Consider the following 19,574-nt stretch of genomic DNA (forward strand, 5'->3'; position numbering starts at 1 on the left):
CAAAGATGGAAGTATGCTTATATATAAATTTATTCTTGGAATGACTGCCACACGTAATTAGGGTCTAAGGCTTCTAAATCTTAGGTTTATAAAGTAGTCTTTTTTGCCCGATATTGTAGGTAAAGGTAATATATTTCACTCCTTTACATGTATACAAAGGCAAACCACATACACAATGTATGGCATGTCAAAAAGCAAATGTCTTACATTTTTCTTTTGGAATGTTATACATGAATTTATTGTGTTATTGGATTCATTTGAAACAACAAAAGGTTTATAATATTACCTTTTTCCTAGTTAAATTAGGGCTGGTAAATGCTCATGGAATAATTAAAATCAACCGCAAAGCCAGATACATGTGTAGGAATTACCTCTGAGAAGCATGTTGGCAGGTTATAAATATCTGCAATCTGATAGCAAAGACTTTGCAGCAACAGGCGAATGGTTCTGCTCTCACCAGTAGCTCCTATAAATCGGGTCACAACCCTGATATCTCTGCATAATTAGAGTAAAAAAGCACAATCAACTTTTAGGATCATTAAAGGGGAAAAAAAAAGAGAAATGAATGTAGCAGTAGGCATATGAATTTATTAGTACAACTTACCCATCAATCCACTGTGTGGCTGATACTGCCAGTTTTGCCATAAGAACACTCTTGCCACTTCCAGGCTGCCCATGAAGAACAATTAGGTGTTTGTTACCAAACCTTATTCTCTCTCGAAGATCCGATAGTAAAGACTGCCGACCAAGAAAACAGCTGACACTACAGTACAAGAAATTCAGTAATAGTTAATAAAAGAGAGATGAATATCTATCATGTATAATCAATATTGGTTACATATGCTCTAGTTCACATTTGTAGTCAGATTTATTTAAATTGGACCAGAATGAATAGCATTGTTCTATTTATTATTCCTATAGTTTTGTTTAGGTAACAGCAAGATACACCCATGAACTTGACTGACTACTGGAATTTACATTTTTGAAGCTGAGGTTTTTATTTGCTTTATTTAAAACAAAAACAAAAAAACAAGTAAATACATATGTACTAATGCATGCCACTTGCAGAATGTATGACATTTAACAATAAAGTAAGGGTGCAGAAATTGTTCATTTTCCATCCAAATGAAATTTTCCAGACAAAACAATTTTTTTGTAAAATTTTGCAAAATGTTCTACTCATACCTATTCCTATACTTAGCACAACACGGCAAAACTTACAGAGTGTGGCAGTGCCTGGCATGTTCCAAAATCTCTTCAACCCTCTGGTTTCTGAACAATTGCCTTCTAGTCCAACTGTTCTCTTGAAAGTTAGGTACATTTGTCATACTAAGGAACAAACAAGAAAGTATTAGCTGTGGACAAACAATATTAATATTATTATACAGTATTTATATAGTGCATTTTACGCAGCGCTTTACAAAGTCCATAGCCCTCAAAAGGGGCTCGCATTTTAATGTCCCCACCATAGTCATATGTCTTTATTACAGTCTACAGTCAATTTTGGGGCGAAGCCAATTAATCTAACTGCATGTTTTTGGCATGTGGGATGAAAACCGGAGTACCCAGGGGAAACCCACGTTAACATGGAGAGAACATGCAAACTCTATGCAGATAGTGTCGTGGCCAAGATTCGAGCCTGGGACCTAGCACTAAATAGGACAGAATGATAACCACTAAGCCACTATGCTGCGCATAATAATATTTGTATTGAAAGGATAAAAAATTAAAATTAAAAGGATATTTTTGCCAGCATTGTTTTGAAGGAAAATAAAATTGTGGTCAATCTGAAATTCAGAAAACAAAAGTAACATTTCCAAAATAAAACATTGTATGTACATTGTCATCTTTGTAGTGCTCTTGCACTGACCTGTTGAAATGACCAATGACCTTTCTTTGGAAGTCACTGCAAAGACGTTCGAGATAATATGCATGGGACCTGTTACTAACAGGATTTATCCCATCCCATCCCCAGCTAATGTTGTACTCGTAGATGTTTGTGTGGCGCAACTGAAAGATAAAAGTTGGACAATTTATTCTAAATATACACAAAGAGAAGATTTATTTTCTTTTATTTAATTCCCATATTTTTATAGCAGCATAATGCATTATACATTATACACTAAACACAGAAAACCATTCAGTCCCTGCATATCATTTAATGCTCCAATCAAATTCATTAAAATACTCAAACGTAAACTCACATACTCAAGAGCTATACACAATCTAAATTAAAAATACCATACAACATTTTAAAGGACGACTAGTTTGCTTGTCAGGTGGAAATCATTAGGAGCAAAAGCCCACAGTGTTTGATGTACGTTGTATTCAGTCATGAAACAATGTTTTTCACTGTAATAAACATGAATTATACAAAGTATTTGGGGTCAGCAGCAAAATATGAAAATAGTGAAGTAAGCATTGCTATTTCATTTCTTCTGGTAAATTTAGGATTTGCAAAATGCCACTCCATACTGACCTGTAAAATGGACAAATTCCAACAGTTAGTAGCACACAATATGCTAATGAAAGATAGATTTATTTATTTTTTTTTTTCATTTAACTGTTGATGCCTCAAGTCACTTCCTGTCATATTGCTCACACTAAGGGAAACTTAACATAATTTGAAGACATCTTTTAGAGTTTGTTTCTGGGTATATATGAGTCCCAATTGCAGCAACACAGAGTTGGTTGCTCCCTTTCCTGACTATCCTCCCTTTATAACAATCTGACAGCCCCATTGTCTTTTTTCCCCCTACAGTAACAACAGACTGTGTAGGGGTATGCCTATCTATGGCCTTTAGTCCTGCCAGAATGCATCAACTATTGTTTAACAATCATTAACAGTTATTTTGAGAAAAAACCTAAAATGTAAGCTAGACATAACAGAACTTCTCTTGTTCCAGACAATGTCCTGATATTTTTCTGTTATTTAAAATAAATTCTAATTATTTTAAAGAGTTGTTACCTTAGTGTCACTGTTAAATATTTTTGCTCCTTCATTCCCTAAAATCCAGACTATACCCCCAAAGCTGTAACCCATGTAATATTAATATCTCATTTCAACTATTGCAACCTATTATTAATGTTTCTATAAGACTTTTTCTCCCTCTCATAACCCCTCTTTAACTTTTTTTTCTGGCTTCCAGTCAACTTAAAAATAAAATTCAGATTATTATGTTTGCTTTTTACTATTTCAAAATCTTTTTCCCAACCGCCCACACAACACCAGAATGTCTCTCCTCTTAAACTGACTTTTCTCAATACTACTGATTCTTACTGATTTATCTACACCCATCATTTTAAGCCATGGTTATCTCCCCAATCATATGTTTAAAGCCAGAAAGAGTGAAATTGTAATCTGCCCCTTTTCCTAATTTGACATATAAAGCACATAAATGCTGTCATTTTACAAAGAGTAATATTCAGGTATAAGTAATAATAATAATATTGATAGTAAAAGGTTAGATGGTTAGGATGTACTTCTTTATATAATACACTTCACAAAAGCATGGGCTATACAAAATCCTTTTAGTCATGGTGCATAAGGGACCAGAATCCAAAGTATGCATCATTTTCCTAACATGGGATTTACACCTAGAGAATTTTTTTATAATGTTCTAAAGTTTTGAAAAAACAATTACAGTAATATATACTGCAAATATATTGAAACATCACTTAACACTCTGGAGGAGAATATCTGGATGCCCAAATGGCAGCTTACTCACCCTCTGATGGATTCCTTTGATCAGAGTCTGTTGGGCATCATGAAGAGCCAGATTTAATTCAGGCTTGAGGGGAAGGATATCAATGTAGTCTGAGGCTTGATTACTGGACAGGTTATATTTGATGTCACTAATAATCCTTTTAAAGCAATGAAAGTGATCTTCAGGGTTTCCACCAACTTGAAAAGCTTGGTCTATTTCTTGCTGAACAACTTTAATTGTTAAAATTGTTAAATTGTTAAAATTGTTAAAAAGTATGTTAATATTCATGTACAAACTACACGTTAAAAGCAATTGGATTGTGTGACTCTAGTCTACTAGTCTTTCTCAAACTTGACATTTCAGACAGTATCACCTGATAACACTGAACCCTACCCCCCACCCCCAGCTTGGGCCCCTAATACTAAGAAATCCCTTTGAACACTTAACCGTTAACCTACGGTTTTACCACCTAATTGTTATATTTATCTTCAGAAAAAAGTTACAAAAATGTCAAATTATTTTTACCAAATGTAAAAATTTTAGGTCTAAAACTATTTATAACTCAAAACATTTTATGTGTTTTCAAAAATCAAAAATATTGATGATTAAAAACATGATAGTGGCAAATTATTGCATATACAACTAATGCACACAAAAGCAATACAATTCACATTAAAATAATAAAGCGAAGCTTTAAAAACCTTTACAGCTTATTAGTTCAAAGATAACAATACATGATTGCCCAAGGTTCATTGATTCCATCCCTCTAATGAGCAATGTGATAACTAATATGTGGTACCCGATCAATGTTTACATACAAGCAGTAGTTCTACGTACATGCATCTGTACATTGTCTCCTATATTTTTTTTCTGGGGTGGGGGGGATTTATCTTTAATATTTATTTAAAATTTATTTTAAAGCTTCCTTAATATTTTTTCACTTAACTTTATTACTGTTACAAAGAGACTGTCAGGATATTATGAGATAGTACATTCAACATGCCAGGTCCTCTTTCTGCTTCTTCTGATAACAACTGTCTAGGACAGGATTTTCACTTACTTTGGGGATATTTCCATTCCCTTCCTGTTGTTTATGGACACCAAATTAATTCTTTGTTCTGTATACCTACCTCCTACTTTGGCAGCAGTAAACACTGTATGATGTTGCATGTTTTTTTACCTGGTTTCAGAAGCTTTTCTGCTGCCTCTTTACCAAGTGCAAGCAGGCTGTATTCTTGTAGTATACTGTACAGTCTTTGCATTGTACCCAACCATTTACTCTTAGCCTGTTGTCTGCGTACAGGATCCCGGCTAAATATGTCTCCATAGTAAGTGCTGCAAATTGAAGAAAAGAATGATAACTAGGTGCATATATATTTTAGTAAATATTAAATTAGTCATAAAGAAAAGGGTACTGTAGGAGCATGTAGAACCCCAATATTACATGGAGTCCTTCCGTAAATCCAACTTTTTCTGCTTTACTTTTTAATCTTAGGCAACCAAACATTGGTAAGACCAGTCATGTTTCAGCTTTGCTTGGCTTACTATCTCATGAAAGCATTGAACCATTTATCCTAAGTCTAAAAGTATATCTGATTTATATTTGCATACTATGGGGGTATACTATGGTTTGAGCATCTGCTGATTTGGAACATCTTTGGGGTTTTTGTATTTTTTCAGTGATGTCCATTTTAACTGACAGCACCATTGGTGTATTTAGGAGTTGTGTACAGAATCCTAACATGCATTCATAACTCATTATTAAAGTTTATAGTAGGAGAATAATGTTTCAAATATTGTAGTTTTTTTCTGCAGTTATTTCAGCCAAAAAATGCTAAACATCTGATAATGACAATAGAAGATTGTCAGTATTTGTCTAAAACTCTGACACCTATTGGTTAATAATACAATTATAACAAATACAAACATCTGACAGTACATGTGATGTTTCCCTGTGCAGCTTTAACATACCTACCTAATGGCTTGTAGTCTATATAAACTGGGTATAACATTCTCATCCAACTTAAACCATTGGTTAAGGAGTGCAAGGTCTTTATCATATTTAGGATATGTTTTTTTCTGAATGGGATCAAACAAGTCCTTCTCATCTTGGTCTTTAGAAATTGTAATATTTGCAGCATCGGCTAAAGTTTTGACTTCTGTGGAATTTTGCTGACTCGGTGAATCAAGGGAAGCACCATTATCTTTTTCAGAGGGTAGAGTTTCATCTCCACCAGTTGAATAATTTCCATTGGTTCCGCCCAGCTTTTGCTTGGCTGCTTCTAACTTCATTTTCTCTAATGTAGCTTTGATGTCTTCAAATGATTTCTTGTCTAATGTAGAGGGAATGTTCAGGTGGTCATATTTCTGTCCTAAAAAGCACTAACAATATGTAGGGGTTAAACTTTCAAATCAAATATAATAAAACAAGCAATAAATTATCTGATCTACTTCCATGCTATCATCAAATATTTACTTAATAGTCCTATCAATGCTAGATATGGAATATGACTCTCCTAGGAAGTAAAAAGTTGGTCTTACAAAGAAAGCTGTGTGTCCTGCATTTTGGCATTTCTGTAGAGTATTCAGGTGTAAAGAGGCCATAACATGATCATTACTGAATCCATCCTTCAAGCCCCATCTAAGATCAATCATGCGGAATTCAATGTCTCTCTTCTTAAAGTAAATATAGAGCTCTGGATATGACTTCATGAACAAAGCATTGCGTTCTGGGAAGGAATCTAAAAAAAAGTCATAAAAATTATCAATTATTATCATTCTAAATGGCTGATATTCTTTATTTAAAATGTTGACATTCCATATTCAGAGCATTACAGGGCTTATTTGAGCTACGTATATGCACATATGCCATACAGTGTGTGTACAGAATTACAAGATATAGAATCTCTGCCTACTATGGAATACAGTATCCATGTACATTTTATAGGGTACAAATACCTAAAAACCTGTAATGGGTTATAAATGCTATTAGCTCCACATTTCTGAACAGAACCCCTAGGAGACATGAAGACAGAAATATTTCACTAGATGAAGTTTAAAACTTGCATTAAAACATTTATAAATAGATCTCTAAGGGCTCTATTTTTAAAACAGGGAATCAGACATTCCCTCAAACATTCTCTCATGGGAAACTTACAGGTTTCATGTGTTTCAATAGAAGTAATTGATTCCCACCAGGGAATGTTTGACGGACAGTCAGATCCCCTGTTTTATAAATAGAGCCCTAAGTGTTGTTCTAACCTGTGTTTTTTAAATTATTTTTTAGAGATTATATTTTTGATATGATTATATAGAACATAACTGAAAGAACTACCAATCTTCTATATACGGATACCTTGATACCCTCCACTGATATACACCATGAAAATCTTCTTCTTTGATGTATAGGGTACATTTATAAGTCCCAGATTAATTTTGTGCTCTGTTTCAGAAAAATGTTCAAGCACTTCTTCCTCATCCATGTCATAATATTCAAAGTGTTTCTCTGTTCTGACAGATTCATCTGGTGCACTGCTGCCATTGCCATGTTCACCAAGGGAAATTTCTATAGCCTCTTTTGCACAAGTTCTTTCTTGTAATGAGTCAACTGATGTTGATGTTTGTTCAGGTTGTGTAGTGTCATATGTTGATAAAGTCCAAGCTTTTGAGCTATCTTCTCCAATAAATGGACTTCTAGTTTCCAGTTCACCATCTGAGCTGGAGGAGGCATTGTGAGCAGGAGAAGTATTTTCCTCTTCTTGTACAGCTAGTCTTTGCCGAGACTGCAGGACAAGTGTGAAAAAGTAACATTTATTAGAAACATTCTGCTTACTTTACTATAAATTAATAATCGATATTCATCATTATAGTATACCATTTTTTAATTATATGCATAGACATGCATGTAATTATCACCTGATGACAAAAGTGCCTATTTGTCACTAATCTAATTTAGTTACCTATGAAACATAATTACTAAGTAAATGGTCAACAACACAACTTTTCCTTTTTTTTTTCACCAGTGCTTCGGGAAACAAGGAAATCAGATTTAAAAGTTCATCTCTGCAAAATGCTGAATGACCATACAAACAATAAAAGTCTACCTTTAAGAAAAAGGATTCTGTACTCTCCAGAATGTATTGGTTTTCATCGTCTGTGCCAACTTCATTACTAACTCTTTTCACTCTCCGGTGATACATGCTATTCTAAAAAAATAAAAACGTTCTATATTAGAGATCATTTATTAGAAAAACAGAGTGCAATGAAAAGTGGAGTCTCTTTCCAATTACAATAAAAATACTTTAACTATAAAACCATAATCTTAAAAAATAAATCCTAACACAACCTAGAATTTTCAATTTCTTTTATAGTTTACTATTTATACCTGAGTATAAGCCAATCTAAATATAAACCTATTTTACCTAAGAAACTAGGAAACTTCTTGACTCTGAAGCAGTGAGCAGTGATCTACCACTGCTAATTACTGCTAAAAAGAAGACTGCAGGGGAACTTACACACACACTACAAATGATAACCCCCTTAACCCCAGCAACATCTCCTAATGCCCTCCATGGTTGTGGTCACTGACAGTGAGGCATTTCCCCCTTGCTCCATAACCCTCACCTCATATTTATAGCCGTGGTCAGAAGTTACTGTCACTGTGTACCTGGTCCTCAATGTGCAGAGTAGTTCAGCAGGAAATCAATAAATTACAGTATACACATACCATTATTTTCCTATCTATTCCAGTAGCCGAAGACCCCACTCCAACCTATCCAACCATAGCATAACAGTGGCATCTTTGGGAGAGTCAAGCAAGGGTGGGTCGCTCTTAATATGGGGAACCAGTGGACATAGTAAAAGTGATGAGATTATTAAAAAGACCCAGATGTAAGCCAAGGTAAAATTTTAGAAGGGTTTTCGTGGCCTAAAATTAAACTCTTGTACTCACATATTAAAGTAATTAGTACTAACACATTAATGTTAAATCACTTCCTGAAACTAAAAACTAAACTTTAAAATATATAAAAAATCATCTAAATGAAATAACACTGTACACAGTATTATGTTTGGAAACCTTGACAAATAATTACATTATGTGATTAAATGTCTACAGGATAAAGTAAAACTATACCTAAAGCCTTGTAACTCATATGTTATGTGATAAATACCACAGACATATTTACTGAACAAATATTAATTGCAAATAAAGTCAAGAGAACCTGTAAATGCAAAAAAATAGGTGATGACTAACAACTGACCATTGCTAATCCCTCCTGTAGAAACTGTACATGTTAATATAAAAGCAGCCTCTACTCTAAGTGCAATTAATATAGTATATTCTTTTTACTCAGTGAACTGGAACGCTTTGTTAGAATGTATTCATCATGTCTGCCCATCCAATTATAGACAGACTAATATAAAAGAATTTTATTAAGACTATAAGATTAGCCAGAGACACTTTTGAAACACCACTGAAACCAACAGAATTTTTGTACAGCTGTTACTATTTACTTATGTACTTTGAATTATTTGTATGTACTAATACAAGATATTACTGTACAGAAACTCAGGAATTTATTTAACGTTAACATGCACAATAGCATGAACTGAGATTTTAGGTTTTTAACTCACTAGCCTTTTCTCAGGGATGCTAATTTGTTTTACCTACCAAGCCTATTCCACCTTGTCCTACCTACACTTCTGATCTGATACACATGTATACTCTTGGCCACCCTCTCTCTTTCCTCAATGACCTGCTAATGACTTTCACCCTCATAACCTCTTCTTATGCACCATTGTCCTAGAAGAGAGCCTGAGCAAATTGGCCTCCCCTGGTCTTGGTTAGCATTGTCCTCTAGCTTTCCATTGAAAGCAGTTAGGCAGTCGCCATGTTAACATTACCTTTGCTTTATTTGTCAGAGTATTTGTTTATATAGGATGAAAGAGTATTATATTTTCCCACATAAGAATCCATCATTGATCTCAAATCCAACATGTATGGGTAAAGGGTGTAAGCTAGTAAGGAAAAAATCCAATTAAACAGAAAAAGAGACCAAATAGCAATTTAAAATATCCACAATGAAAATATAGTGAATCATTTATTGCTTGTTTTTTCCAAAGCTTACAGAAATGATTAAAAGTCAATATGTGTGCATAGCATGTAACAGCCACCTAGCAATAAAACACACAAACAGTATGCCAAGTCATTGTTAGTAGTAGAAAATAAAAACACTAGTTACCTTTAAATGCTCCTTAATCTGTGTACTAGTCTCTCCACTTATTTTCTTGTAAGGAATATTCCAATGGCAGTCTTCCAGCTACCAAAATACATAAAGGAGTAAATAGAAAAGGAAAGCAAAAATCAGTGTTTCTGACATGACATCAAATACCTAGTCTATTAAGAAAATTCAAAAAATATATATTTTCTTTGTGTTATGTATAGTATGCCATAAATTTCATTTAAAAGCTAGAAGCACTGTAAATATGGCCACTTACTTTAAATTCCTTTTGTCTAGCTATGACTATTAGGGGTGAAGATGGTAATCACATTTGCCCCTGACATCTTCAACAGTACTGTAGACAGCACCGATAGTGATACATGCTATGAATTCTCTTTTAAACAGATTGCCATAGCAAAGATGAGTAACAGTGGAAGAATGGTATCACGGCCTAATATACATAGTTATTTACTAATACCATGAAAGTAATATAGTCCTGCATTTGTACCACACTATATTGACCCACCACTGACATCAATACTAGTTTAGATTAGACTTATTTTCTATTTATCCTCTACAGTTTGAACAGAAAAGATACAAAATATTTCTGTGAAATAGGACATAAAAACATCATTTTATGTTTAAATATTTTCCCAGGGAAACAAAGAAAGTAGAAAGGAAATATGATATGAAGAAAGGAGAAGAGAATATGAAAAAAGAGGGAAGGAAAGGAGAGGAGAAGGAAGCTGAATAGCTGCAGGAACCCAGATAAACCTTTCTGCAATGGTCATGTTATGTCAGTAGGCAATTTATAGTATGCTTGTCATATGAGGACTGCATGCCATTGCTGAACACTTCTGTTGTCCGACTGGTATGCTGTTCTGCTGAACCAGAAAAAAGTTTGCGGACTAGGAAAGTCAAAGTTGCATATAGGACTAAATAATAAAACATAAACATATGAAAAACAAACAATAGGATCATCAATGGCAGTCTCTAGGTTTCTGATCTCAGTGGATGTGTTTGGAAAGCAAATACTAAAGCTACTTAACTAAGAAGTTATTTTTCCTTAAAATAACTGATTGCATAATGTTTTTTATCTACAGTAAATATCGGTTTATACTAGATACAAAAATGTATATGTTGAGTTACAAGGTGCTCAATACTCTTAATATATAGGAATCATCTGCACTTACACTGACATCTCGCAGGCTATTGTTTTTGTTAAGTGACTTCTGAGCATCAGAAATCTGCATAGAAAAGAACAGGTCCTGAACAGATTTAGTTCCTGGGCCAGCCCAACTGCTCCTCTGCAAAAGATAAATAAAAACAATGAGTATGTAAATATGCACATAAATGATTGTAGCATTATTGTACATTCATACTTAAAGGCAATCATACTTAAAGACATCTTTGCACTCTTCTTGTGCACTGGCAACTCTATTCAAATTATAGAATGTAATTGCATTGTACACTGGAGGTGTCCTTACTAAAACATGTGGTACAAAACATGAAAAAGCCCAAAAGTGTCTTTACTTTAAATAAGCCTAATATATTCCAAGTGCATCAAAGCAAGAAGTATTAGAAGGGGACTATGGTGAATGAGTATGACCCCTGCCAGGGACAGGCCTATTGCTCATTCAGGTTGTGGCTGCTTAGCCATATATAATTAAATAAATAAATAATAAAATAATTGTTAACTTTACAAACATGGAAAGTAATTAATTTATTTAAGCTTAGGCTTTCACTTGATTTCATGCCTCATGTTACAAATGTCCGTACTGTGGACATTAAACTGTGTTCTATACTGGGTAATTTTTCACGGGCAATGAGTGACTTTACTACAGATCAAAGAAGTCTCATTGGATCCCTTTCTGTTATGTTCTCTATTCTCTTTTTATGTTTTTGTTCTTTTCCTTATTGTACTGTATACGTTGTATATGTATTTAGGTACCTCTGTCTGGAATACAAGTGTGTTGTGTTAAAAAAGTTTTGAAAAATGTAATAAAAAGTTATTGAAACAAACAAAAAAAGGCTTTTTCATATGATTAGGATACAAAGATCTTGTAGTAAGATTCAACTAGATTCTATACTTACCCTTATTGAATGTGATATAATTGTAGAAGTTGTTTTGCTAATAGGAGGGAAAGCAATGGTCTCTTTCTTTTCCTGGGAAAAAAAAGGCATAGGTAATGAAACAAAACAGAAACTTTTTGGTTAGATTAATGCTTCAGTTACATGACCCAGAAGTAATTTAATCATAGAGGTATCCATAATAAAGAAGAAATAAACTTTCACTGATGTAAGCACAAACCCACTCTGTCGAAAGCACTGCTTTTGTTTGTGGTTAAGTGCTGAGAAAATACCAGCCCTTTTGTTGTCTTTGTTTGTTTTACATGCCTTGTTTCTATAGGCATACTAGTTCCAAAGCCTGATGTATTCATATCTCCTGAGTTTAACTGGTAGTCTCTGCTGTCCATTACAGATTCACCCACCCAATTGACTCCAGCATGTTGAAAAATACATTTATACTAATAGAAGATATTTGGTGGTATTCAGTCTTAGATGCATGTCATATACCCTGTCTGATCTGTATGATGTAAACTACAAACCAGGAAGAATATGTTCTTTGTATGTATTACTGTTGGGTGGTTGATCTTTCTATCGAATGTAGCAGAAAATTCCCCTATATTAGTGGGGGCCACCAAATTTCTGTAGTTAACAAAATAAATATTACAAAAACATGCATTTTAACATGAATCTTATCATATCTTAAAAACCTATCAACATTTTATTTCAACTAAACAAGTTACAATCAATTCTTTAAAACTCAAAACCACCGGGTGTTGCCCAAGTAAGTTGCCCAAGTAGAGTAAACATACTGATTATCTGATCTATGGAGATACAACCACTGTAACACGACATAATAGAATCCACTATATTTCATTTACACCTTCTAAATAAGCCAAGGTTTTATATAAAAAAGTTATTGATCATATTTGCCTCTTTCTTTTTGGCTATTCCTGTAGTGTACCTGTATGTCTACAAATCTATATTATTGTAGGATACTCCTTCACTGGTAACTTTGTTGCTGGTATATTAAACCGCAATAAACATTCAATAAATATGGATGAGTTGCAGGTTCAGTAAGATGATGATTTACCCCAGAATCAATGTGAATGCTATTTTAGCGTTATTTGTGCTATTTTATTCCCCACACATATTGAGATGAATTGACTAGAAGTAGATCAATTAGATGTAAATAAATATCTATACAAGGCCTGGCCAGCCTAAAGTAAAGATAGGTAATACCTGGTATTACAGGTATTTGAATACCACCAACAAATAATAAAAAAAAAAGTGATATATTACAAAAAGTGGATCATGGGTCACAGTCTATCCCACAGTCTATTGCACAAACTCATGTTAAAATATGATGTACCTTTATTACACAATTTGTTCAACATTTCATTCTGCATTGTACATTTTATTACACCAATTTGTGTTTCAATTCCTGACAATTTATGTCGTATAACCTTATAAATCAGTTATATTTATAGCATAAAACACTTGAACATATTGTCATGCAATGTGTATGTGATTAATTCAGTGTTGTACATGAAAAAGAATGGTATTACTGCAAGCTGTGTTTTTAATAAAGTATATAGGGCAAGCAGAATTAAGTTTGGTGGATTTAGCCCCCAGTATGGCTGGTGGGGAACTCCTGGCCATGCATCCTCTGAAGCATTTCACCTGCAAGGGCACTTCTTCCAAAGGTTCTGGCTCAATATGGGAACACCAAGATACAGTGGCCATGTCAGTGCCTGGAGTGCAGAAGCATCTCCTACAGCAATCTGCCTTAGTAAAATGGAACTTAAAATATAAGTTATAGCACTCCTTACTATCTCCTATTGGAAGCAACTATTCCTCCTATTTTTCTTCAGTTTTGACCTGATTTACTAGTGCCTGTAATAAAATTCACCATTTAGCTAAAAAAAAGTATTATACATTAAACACATAAGTCAGCCTCTGGGTCTTTGCATTTATTCATTTGAAAACTGGGGAAAAAAAGGATAGTTGAAAAAAACAAACAATTGTTGGCTTAACATGAAGCATATTTTTTGCATATTGGTGGAAAATGTTTTGTGTAACTGGGCAGCTAGTGCATGCATATTTTGTGATCCTTGTCCTATCTCTGAAAGTATTGCTGTATGTTACATATGCTTTTATGAGAGAGAAAAAATGCACTCCCAGGCTTTCAAATGACGCTTATTTGAGATTAAAGTGAATACCGTAAACGAGATTGTGATATCCAAACAGGAAAAGGACACAGTTACAGTTTAATAAGCTGTTAATAACTGCAAACATTCTCAGTGTGGAACAAGTTTTTCTGTGACATTGTTTCCACTTAATCCATGTAACTGTATTCTTTCCTAGTAAATGTTCCAGTATCAGATTGTCGAATGGAACTCATAAATACTGTAAAATTATTTATCTAACCTTTCAATATATATATATATATATATATATATATATATATATATATATAGCTGGTTAGGTTAATAATGTTACAGTAAGATAGAGTCAATGAAAACATACTGTAAAAAGACGAAGCACACTTTTTCTGTTAATGATGTAGTATGTAATTTTATAGGTGTATCTTCTGAGATAAACCTGCAGCAGATAATGAATGTACTAATAACATACATTATATAACTTACATACACCTACTCCATTATTATGTTATGTCACAAATTTTGATTCCTATGTAGGACTCCATTCTGAATATTTTTCTTAAATTTCTATCCCTGTCAGAAGTTTTATCCCTTCCTTGCTCTACTAAAACATTTCTCTTTGATAGTGATTTCTCACTAGAACCTTTATTTATTTATTTATCTTAAAAAGGATTAGAACCTTGTCTGTGTCCAAGATGGGGAGATTTGTCCTTGGAACTACTTTCCCAATGAAAACTTTCTAACAAAGTATCATGTTAGCATTGTCAAAGGAAGGTAAAAAAAAAAGAAAGTAAAATCTTTTAATACGGGTACCATGTCCATTGACTAAAGTTGAAGACACTATTTCCCTTACTTGTATAAATTTCCTCTTGCGCCTTCATGACGTATAGTAAAGGGAAATCTCCCAAATGGGACACAGATGGCAAAAAAAAACAAAAAAACGGGTGTTTCAACTATCCCATATTGCATATTCTTTATACACTGTTTCCGTAACAAGAGCTGCAGAAAAAATCATCTTACTTTGCAGAGATTTGCCCTTACTTTCTTTTTGTGTATTTAGGGCAGGAAGAGAAATCTCCCCATGGGTCACAGATTGTAAACTTGAGAGTAAAACTGAGAAAAACTGACATCAAACCACATCAACAACAACTGACATCAACACCAAAAAAGTATTAACTTCAAACGTACTTTAAGTGCTTTATAGAAAAAATTATAAAATGACTTGGAATACTTACTTTTCGTACATTTTTGCGAGGAGTAATATCTTTCATATACAGAGTCCACATTCTTGTGTTTCACTTACAGAATTGCCACTATTTTAACACCATAATTATTTATAGAATAGTTCAGAAATGTAAAACATCAAAAATGTGCAATCCAGGGGAAGGAAATGTTAAAGCTCTTCTTATGATTGACCAGGTCCTGTAAAGTATGCGCCATCAACAAAGCACGGCTGGAAGTGCTGGTGTTACTCAATGTCACAAAACCCAAAAGAGGGGTAGACTAAAGGAATACACTATAGGGTTCAAGATAGCAGATTTGGTCTTGCCATGAATATCTCTGTCCAGCGCTGTAAATGAATGATGTCAGGTGCCAACTAATGATCCAGACAGACAGACGCTTAATCAATGCCCTCTAAGCAGAATCGCTCTTTTTTGGGAAAACACTTGATGTACTTGGTAGGAAGAATCCTGCTGAATCCCCATAAGGATAAGAGACCAGACTCTGTTGACTCTGCTGAAGCTTACTTCATGGAGAAGGTCCAAGGAAGTCCTTCAGCCAAAGCCAAACTGAGGTCCCCTTAGCAACAAACACTTTACCTGTTTGTGTTCTCCCCTGGAGGGAATGACAGCTCTCCTGTTAATTACACACCCCTCCCTGCATTTATTTAACAGCACATCAGAGCTGTCACTCATCATAGCCACAACCAAGGAAGTAGGATAATTACAATTCTATGCATTGCTTACACCTTACAAATAAAACTCTAAGCTCAGCTGGCATGAATGAACCATTCAGCTTGTTTACATCTAATAGGAATAACTTTTTGTATAGTTATATACAGACATACCAGGTATAACATTGATAAACCAATCACATACGCAACAGATAAACTTTAAACAATTTAAAGGGTTAAAAATGGTGGTATATATATATATATATATATATGGTGGTATATAAAGTTTGACTCCAAAATTTCCATATCTGAAAGCCAATCAAATTAACACTATTGTTTACTGAATACAGGACCGCTTTATATGGATACCAGAAGATACAACAAAAAAATGCTTAATTATTACTTTGTTGTAGTATGATTCTAAGAAACTGGCAAAGTGGCAGCAAAAACCAATAACACATTTCAAAAGCTTTTCATACTATTAAAGCCATGATAGCATGACCAGATTTTCTCTAGTAATTGTACTGAATTTATAGCTGGACTAAACACTAGAAATAAAACATTGCAATCAGGCAAGTCTTTTAGTGCAGTTTTTTCCACCTTATCTGCCTGATTGCAAATATATGTTCCCATAATGTCACAGGTGCCGTCATTTTTTTCTCCTCTTCCTGGTTTCAATCTCCTTCATCTTAATTGACCAGACCAGGATGACATCACTCCTGCAACATAACCTCTAGGCTCCCAGTAGATAATTAAATCTCAGCAGACCCCTAGCATGCGCAGCTCAGCATTCAGCAGTCAGGCAGGTAGGTATGTTTTATTGCAAAGGAGAAGTTGCCAATCCCTTTCTGCAATCCATACCTGCCTGATCACAAATTTGTAAACTTCTGAGTCCTCCTGTTGCTGTTTCAGCCTTTTTTTTCCTGCTCCGTGGTGGTGTTGTGTGCAATATAACAACTTATATTTCTTGGATACAAGGAATCTTTTGAGTGAGTACTACATTGATGTGTTCTGTATTTGTATTTTTCCCCGGATTAATTGTATGTTCATACAACTATTACTGAATGTTTCTATTCTGACCCTATTTATTTATATAATTCATTCCTGAGGAAGCAGCCTTAGTTCTGTGAAATGCGTCAAATGAAAAATTCCCCCCTCCAGTGAAAATTTTTTCCACAAGAGATACTTCTAGAGGGGTGATCTATTGCACGTTTAAAGGTTCATAACAATATACTTTGTAACATAATGTTGCACAACTATGTATGTTTTTATTGTTGATTTTAACAATTTAACAGTTTTGAACAATAAAATTTGTGTTTTTAACATAATCTTTGAATGTTGCCTCTAGAAAGTCCCACAATTACAAATTCATAAAGACTACACCATTTATTTCATATGTACTTTTTCTATTTACTAAACTCATATTTAAAAATGAACATAAATGTGTGTATTACATGGTACTACAAATGATGACACTGTTCGGGGCCCAACAAAACAAAGGCATTAATTATATATGCATAACATGTCTTGGTTTTCCAATAAATCTTTACAGGTTAAAAATCATGACAGATTTTGTGGCAAAAAAATTGCCACCTCTTTGAGAAATGATAAAGGGCTTGTGTAAATAGAAACAGTGTGTAATGCAACACATTAAATAGGATGTCTGAACAGGTGACTAAAAAGGTTTTATTTGAAAAATGCCACATACAAATGTAGCCAAGCAGGGTACATCAGGAAAAGCCACTGAGATGACCACATACCCACATATAGATACAAAAACCTCCAACAAAGATGAAATAAGAGACAAGCTTATGACTCCTTCCTGAGCAGACATCCATCACCTGTCAAGGCACATGAATGAATGAGTGAATGGTTGCATGATACACTGTTTCTGATTGCATGCACCTTATATCAACTATTTCCATGAGATATACTAACATTTTACATAACTGTACTAGCACCATGCCAAGTATTTTCCAATGAAGACTTTTTGGGTTATAATTGTGCTTTAAATGTGCCACAAATTATATGAATTCGGGTATCTCAGGTAAAAGGAGATGTTCAACCTTAAGATTAAGGATCACACATTTATCCAAGGCCTTCAGAAGAAAAATGTGAAACTTCTGTAAACTGAAAAGAATCTAGTAATAATATCTTTCCATTATCTTTGGTTATACAATGTCAAACCAGAATGTTTTAGGTACATTGGTAATCTTGTTATGAATTCTCTCTACTCCCCTCTGTTACATGTTACAAATATATCGAATGAAAATCAAGCTAAAAATAATGGAGCCACAATTCACAGAACATACTTGTATCAGTCTACCAGATGAAGTGAAGCATCTCCGCATTCCAATAACGGTATTCTCTCTGAAATGTTTTAGTTTGACTTCATTGTTCTTCCTGTTTTGTAAATTTGCAGTTTGACTTCTTTTCATAGGATCCATTTTTTCCTGTTTGCTTTCTTGATTTATCTATATCGATCAAAGCTGTGGACAGTCTAGAACAAAATGCCATTACAAAAGAAAATTCAATAGGGAAATAATAATAAACCAGTAACCTGTTTGTTGTTGCTGTTAAGAGTTGTGCAGTTTACATTGTCTGTACACTACAATATGCCAAAGCAGATAAAATATTCCCAGTAATTCAAATGTATATATATACAATGTATATAAAGTTATTATAGCTGGACATTACCTCTATTTAGTTAGGTTATTTTTATGTTCATTATTATGTGTATAGTATTGCACTATGCCAGCATCAGACTAGGGACAAAATGTTATTAAATGGCAATGCTGGATGAATATGCTGCCACCTAGTATATACAGTAAATTTATTAAATTTGCAGTAGTAGGTGTACAACCGTGCCCCCTTTTACTAGACAATGATTTAAAAACTGTCGCTACACTTTGTAATTATACATTTACATTGGAAAAAGCCACGTAAGTGTATAATTACAAAGAGTGGACAGGTACATCAGAAGTGTCCTGTGTCCTTCACACTCTTGCTTTGTTCTCTCAATGAGCCCTCCTAGCTTAAATCTGGACCACAAAATAGGTAACCCTTCTCTTGTGAAGATATGAGAGCAGATGGTATTCAGTATTTTAGCAAAAAAACAAGAGGGAAGGCTGTCTACACATCAGATAATGCTGTCAGTCCACAACAGAGCATAATAAATAGTGCATCACAGAAAGCTGCATTTATTGCAGATATGTACTACATTTATTTTGTTTTGCCTAGACATACAATGCAAATAAAAGTCGAAAAGTATGGAAGTCGCTGATGACTAAAAAAGGATTTTGAAAGAAGATAAATATTTTTCAACAGAACTCAGATATGCCACCACATTTAGATTTTCTAATCTAAGTTCGAGATTTGAAATTTAGTGATGTGAAATGTGCTTACTGAAAATTCAATATAACCCTGAAAAAAAGGCAAACTGCAACCACTTACCATACAGCATCATATAAAGTACAATAAGCAAAATAAAATCTCAGACATTTGTTTTCATTATTCATTC

The 19,574-nt window shown here is 34.0% G+C and overlaps 1 protein-coding gene across 3 annotated transcripts in view; it reads right to left on the reverse strand.

The window, feature by feature from the left end:
- LOC140327003 (uncharacterized) overlaps positions 1 to 19,574 on the reverse strand; it is a 60,014-nt gene that overhangs the window by 30,768 nt on the left and 9,672 nt on the right. For 2 of the 3 annotated variants that reach the window (XR_011919960.1, XM_072406117.1), the window contains 14 exons: positions 18,367 to 18,554; positions 12,023 to 12,094; positions 11,122 to 11,235; positions 9,950 to 10,027; positions 7,811 to 7,912; positions 7,063 to 7,489; positions 6,249 to 6,448; positions 5,683 to 6,089; positions 4,888 to 5,042; positions 3,729 to 3,937; positions 1,871 to 2,010; positions 1,222 to 1,329; positions 605 to 763; positions 372 to 495 (listed from right to left, as the gene is read on the reverse strand). Coding sequence is in view for 2 of the 3 variants with exons in the window: in XM_072406117.1 (XP_072262218.1) it covers positions 372 to 495; positions 605 to 763; positions 1,222 to 1,329; positions 1,871 to 2,010; positions 3,729 to 3,937; positions 4,888 to 5,042; positions 5,683 to 6,089; positions 6,249 to 6,448; positions 7,063 to 7,489; positions 7,811 to 7,912; positions 9,950 to 10,027; positions 11,122 to 11,235; positions 12,023 to 12,094; positions 18,367 to 18,501 (2,430 nt within the window). In the remaining variant the exon portion in view is untranslated. Of the gene's footprint in view, positions 1 to 371; positions 496 to 604; positions 764 to 1,221; positions 1,330 to 1,870; positions 2,011 to 3,728; positions 3,938 to 4,887; positions 5,043 to 5,682; positions 6,090 to 6,248; positions 6,449 to 7,062; positions 7,490 to 7,810; positions 7,913 to 9,949; positions 10,028 to 11,121; positions 11,236 to 12,022; positions 12,095 to 18,366; positions 18,555 to 19,574 lie in introns of those variants that run through there. The other variant, XM_072406118.1, reaches the window with a different exon arrangement.

The sequence above is a fragment of the Pyxicephalus adspersus genome, chromosome 3 (assembly GCF_032062135.1).
Source record: "Pyxicephalus adspersus chromosome 3, UCB_Pads_2.0, whole genome shotgun sequence".
Lineage (NCBI taxonomy): Eukaryota > Metazoa > Chordata > Amphibia > Anura > Pyxicephalidae > Pyxicephalus > Pyxicephalus adspersus.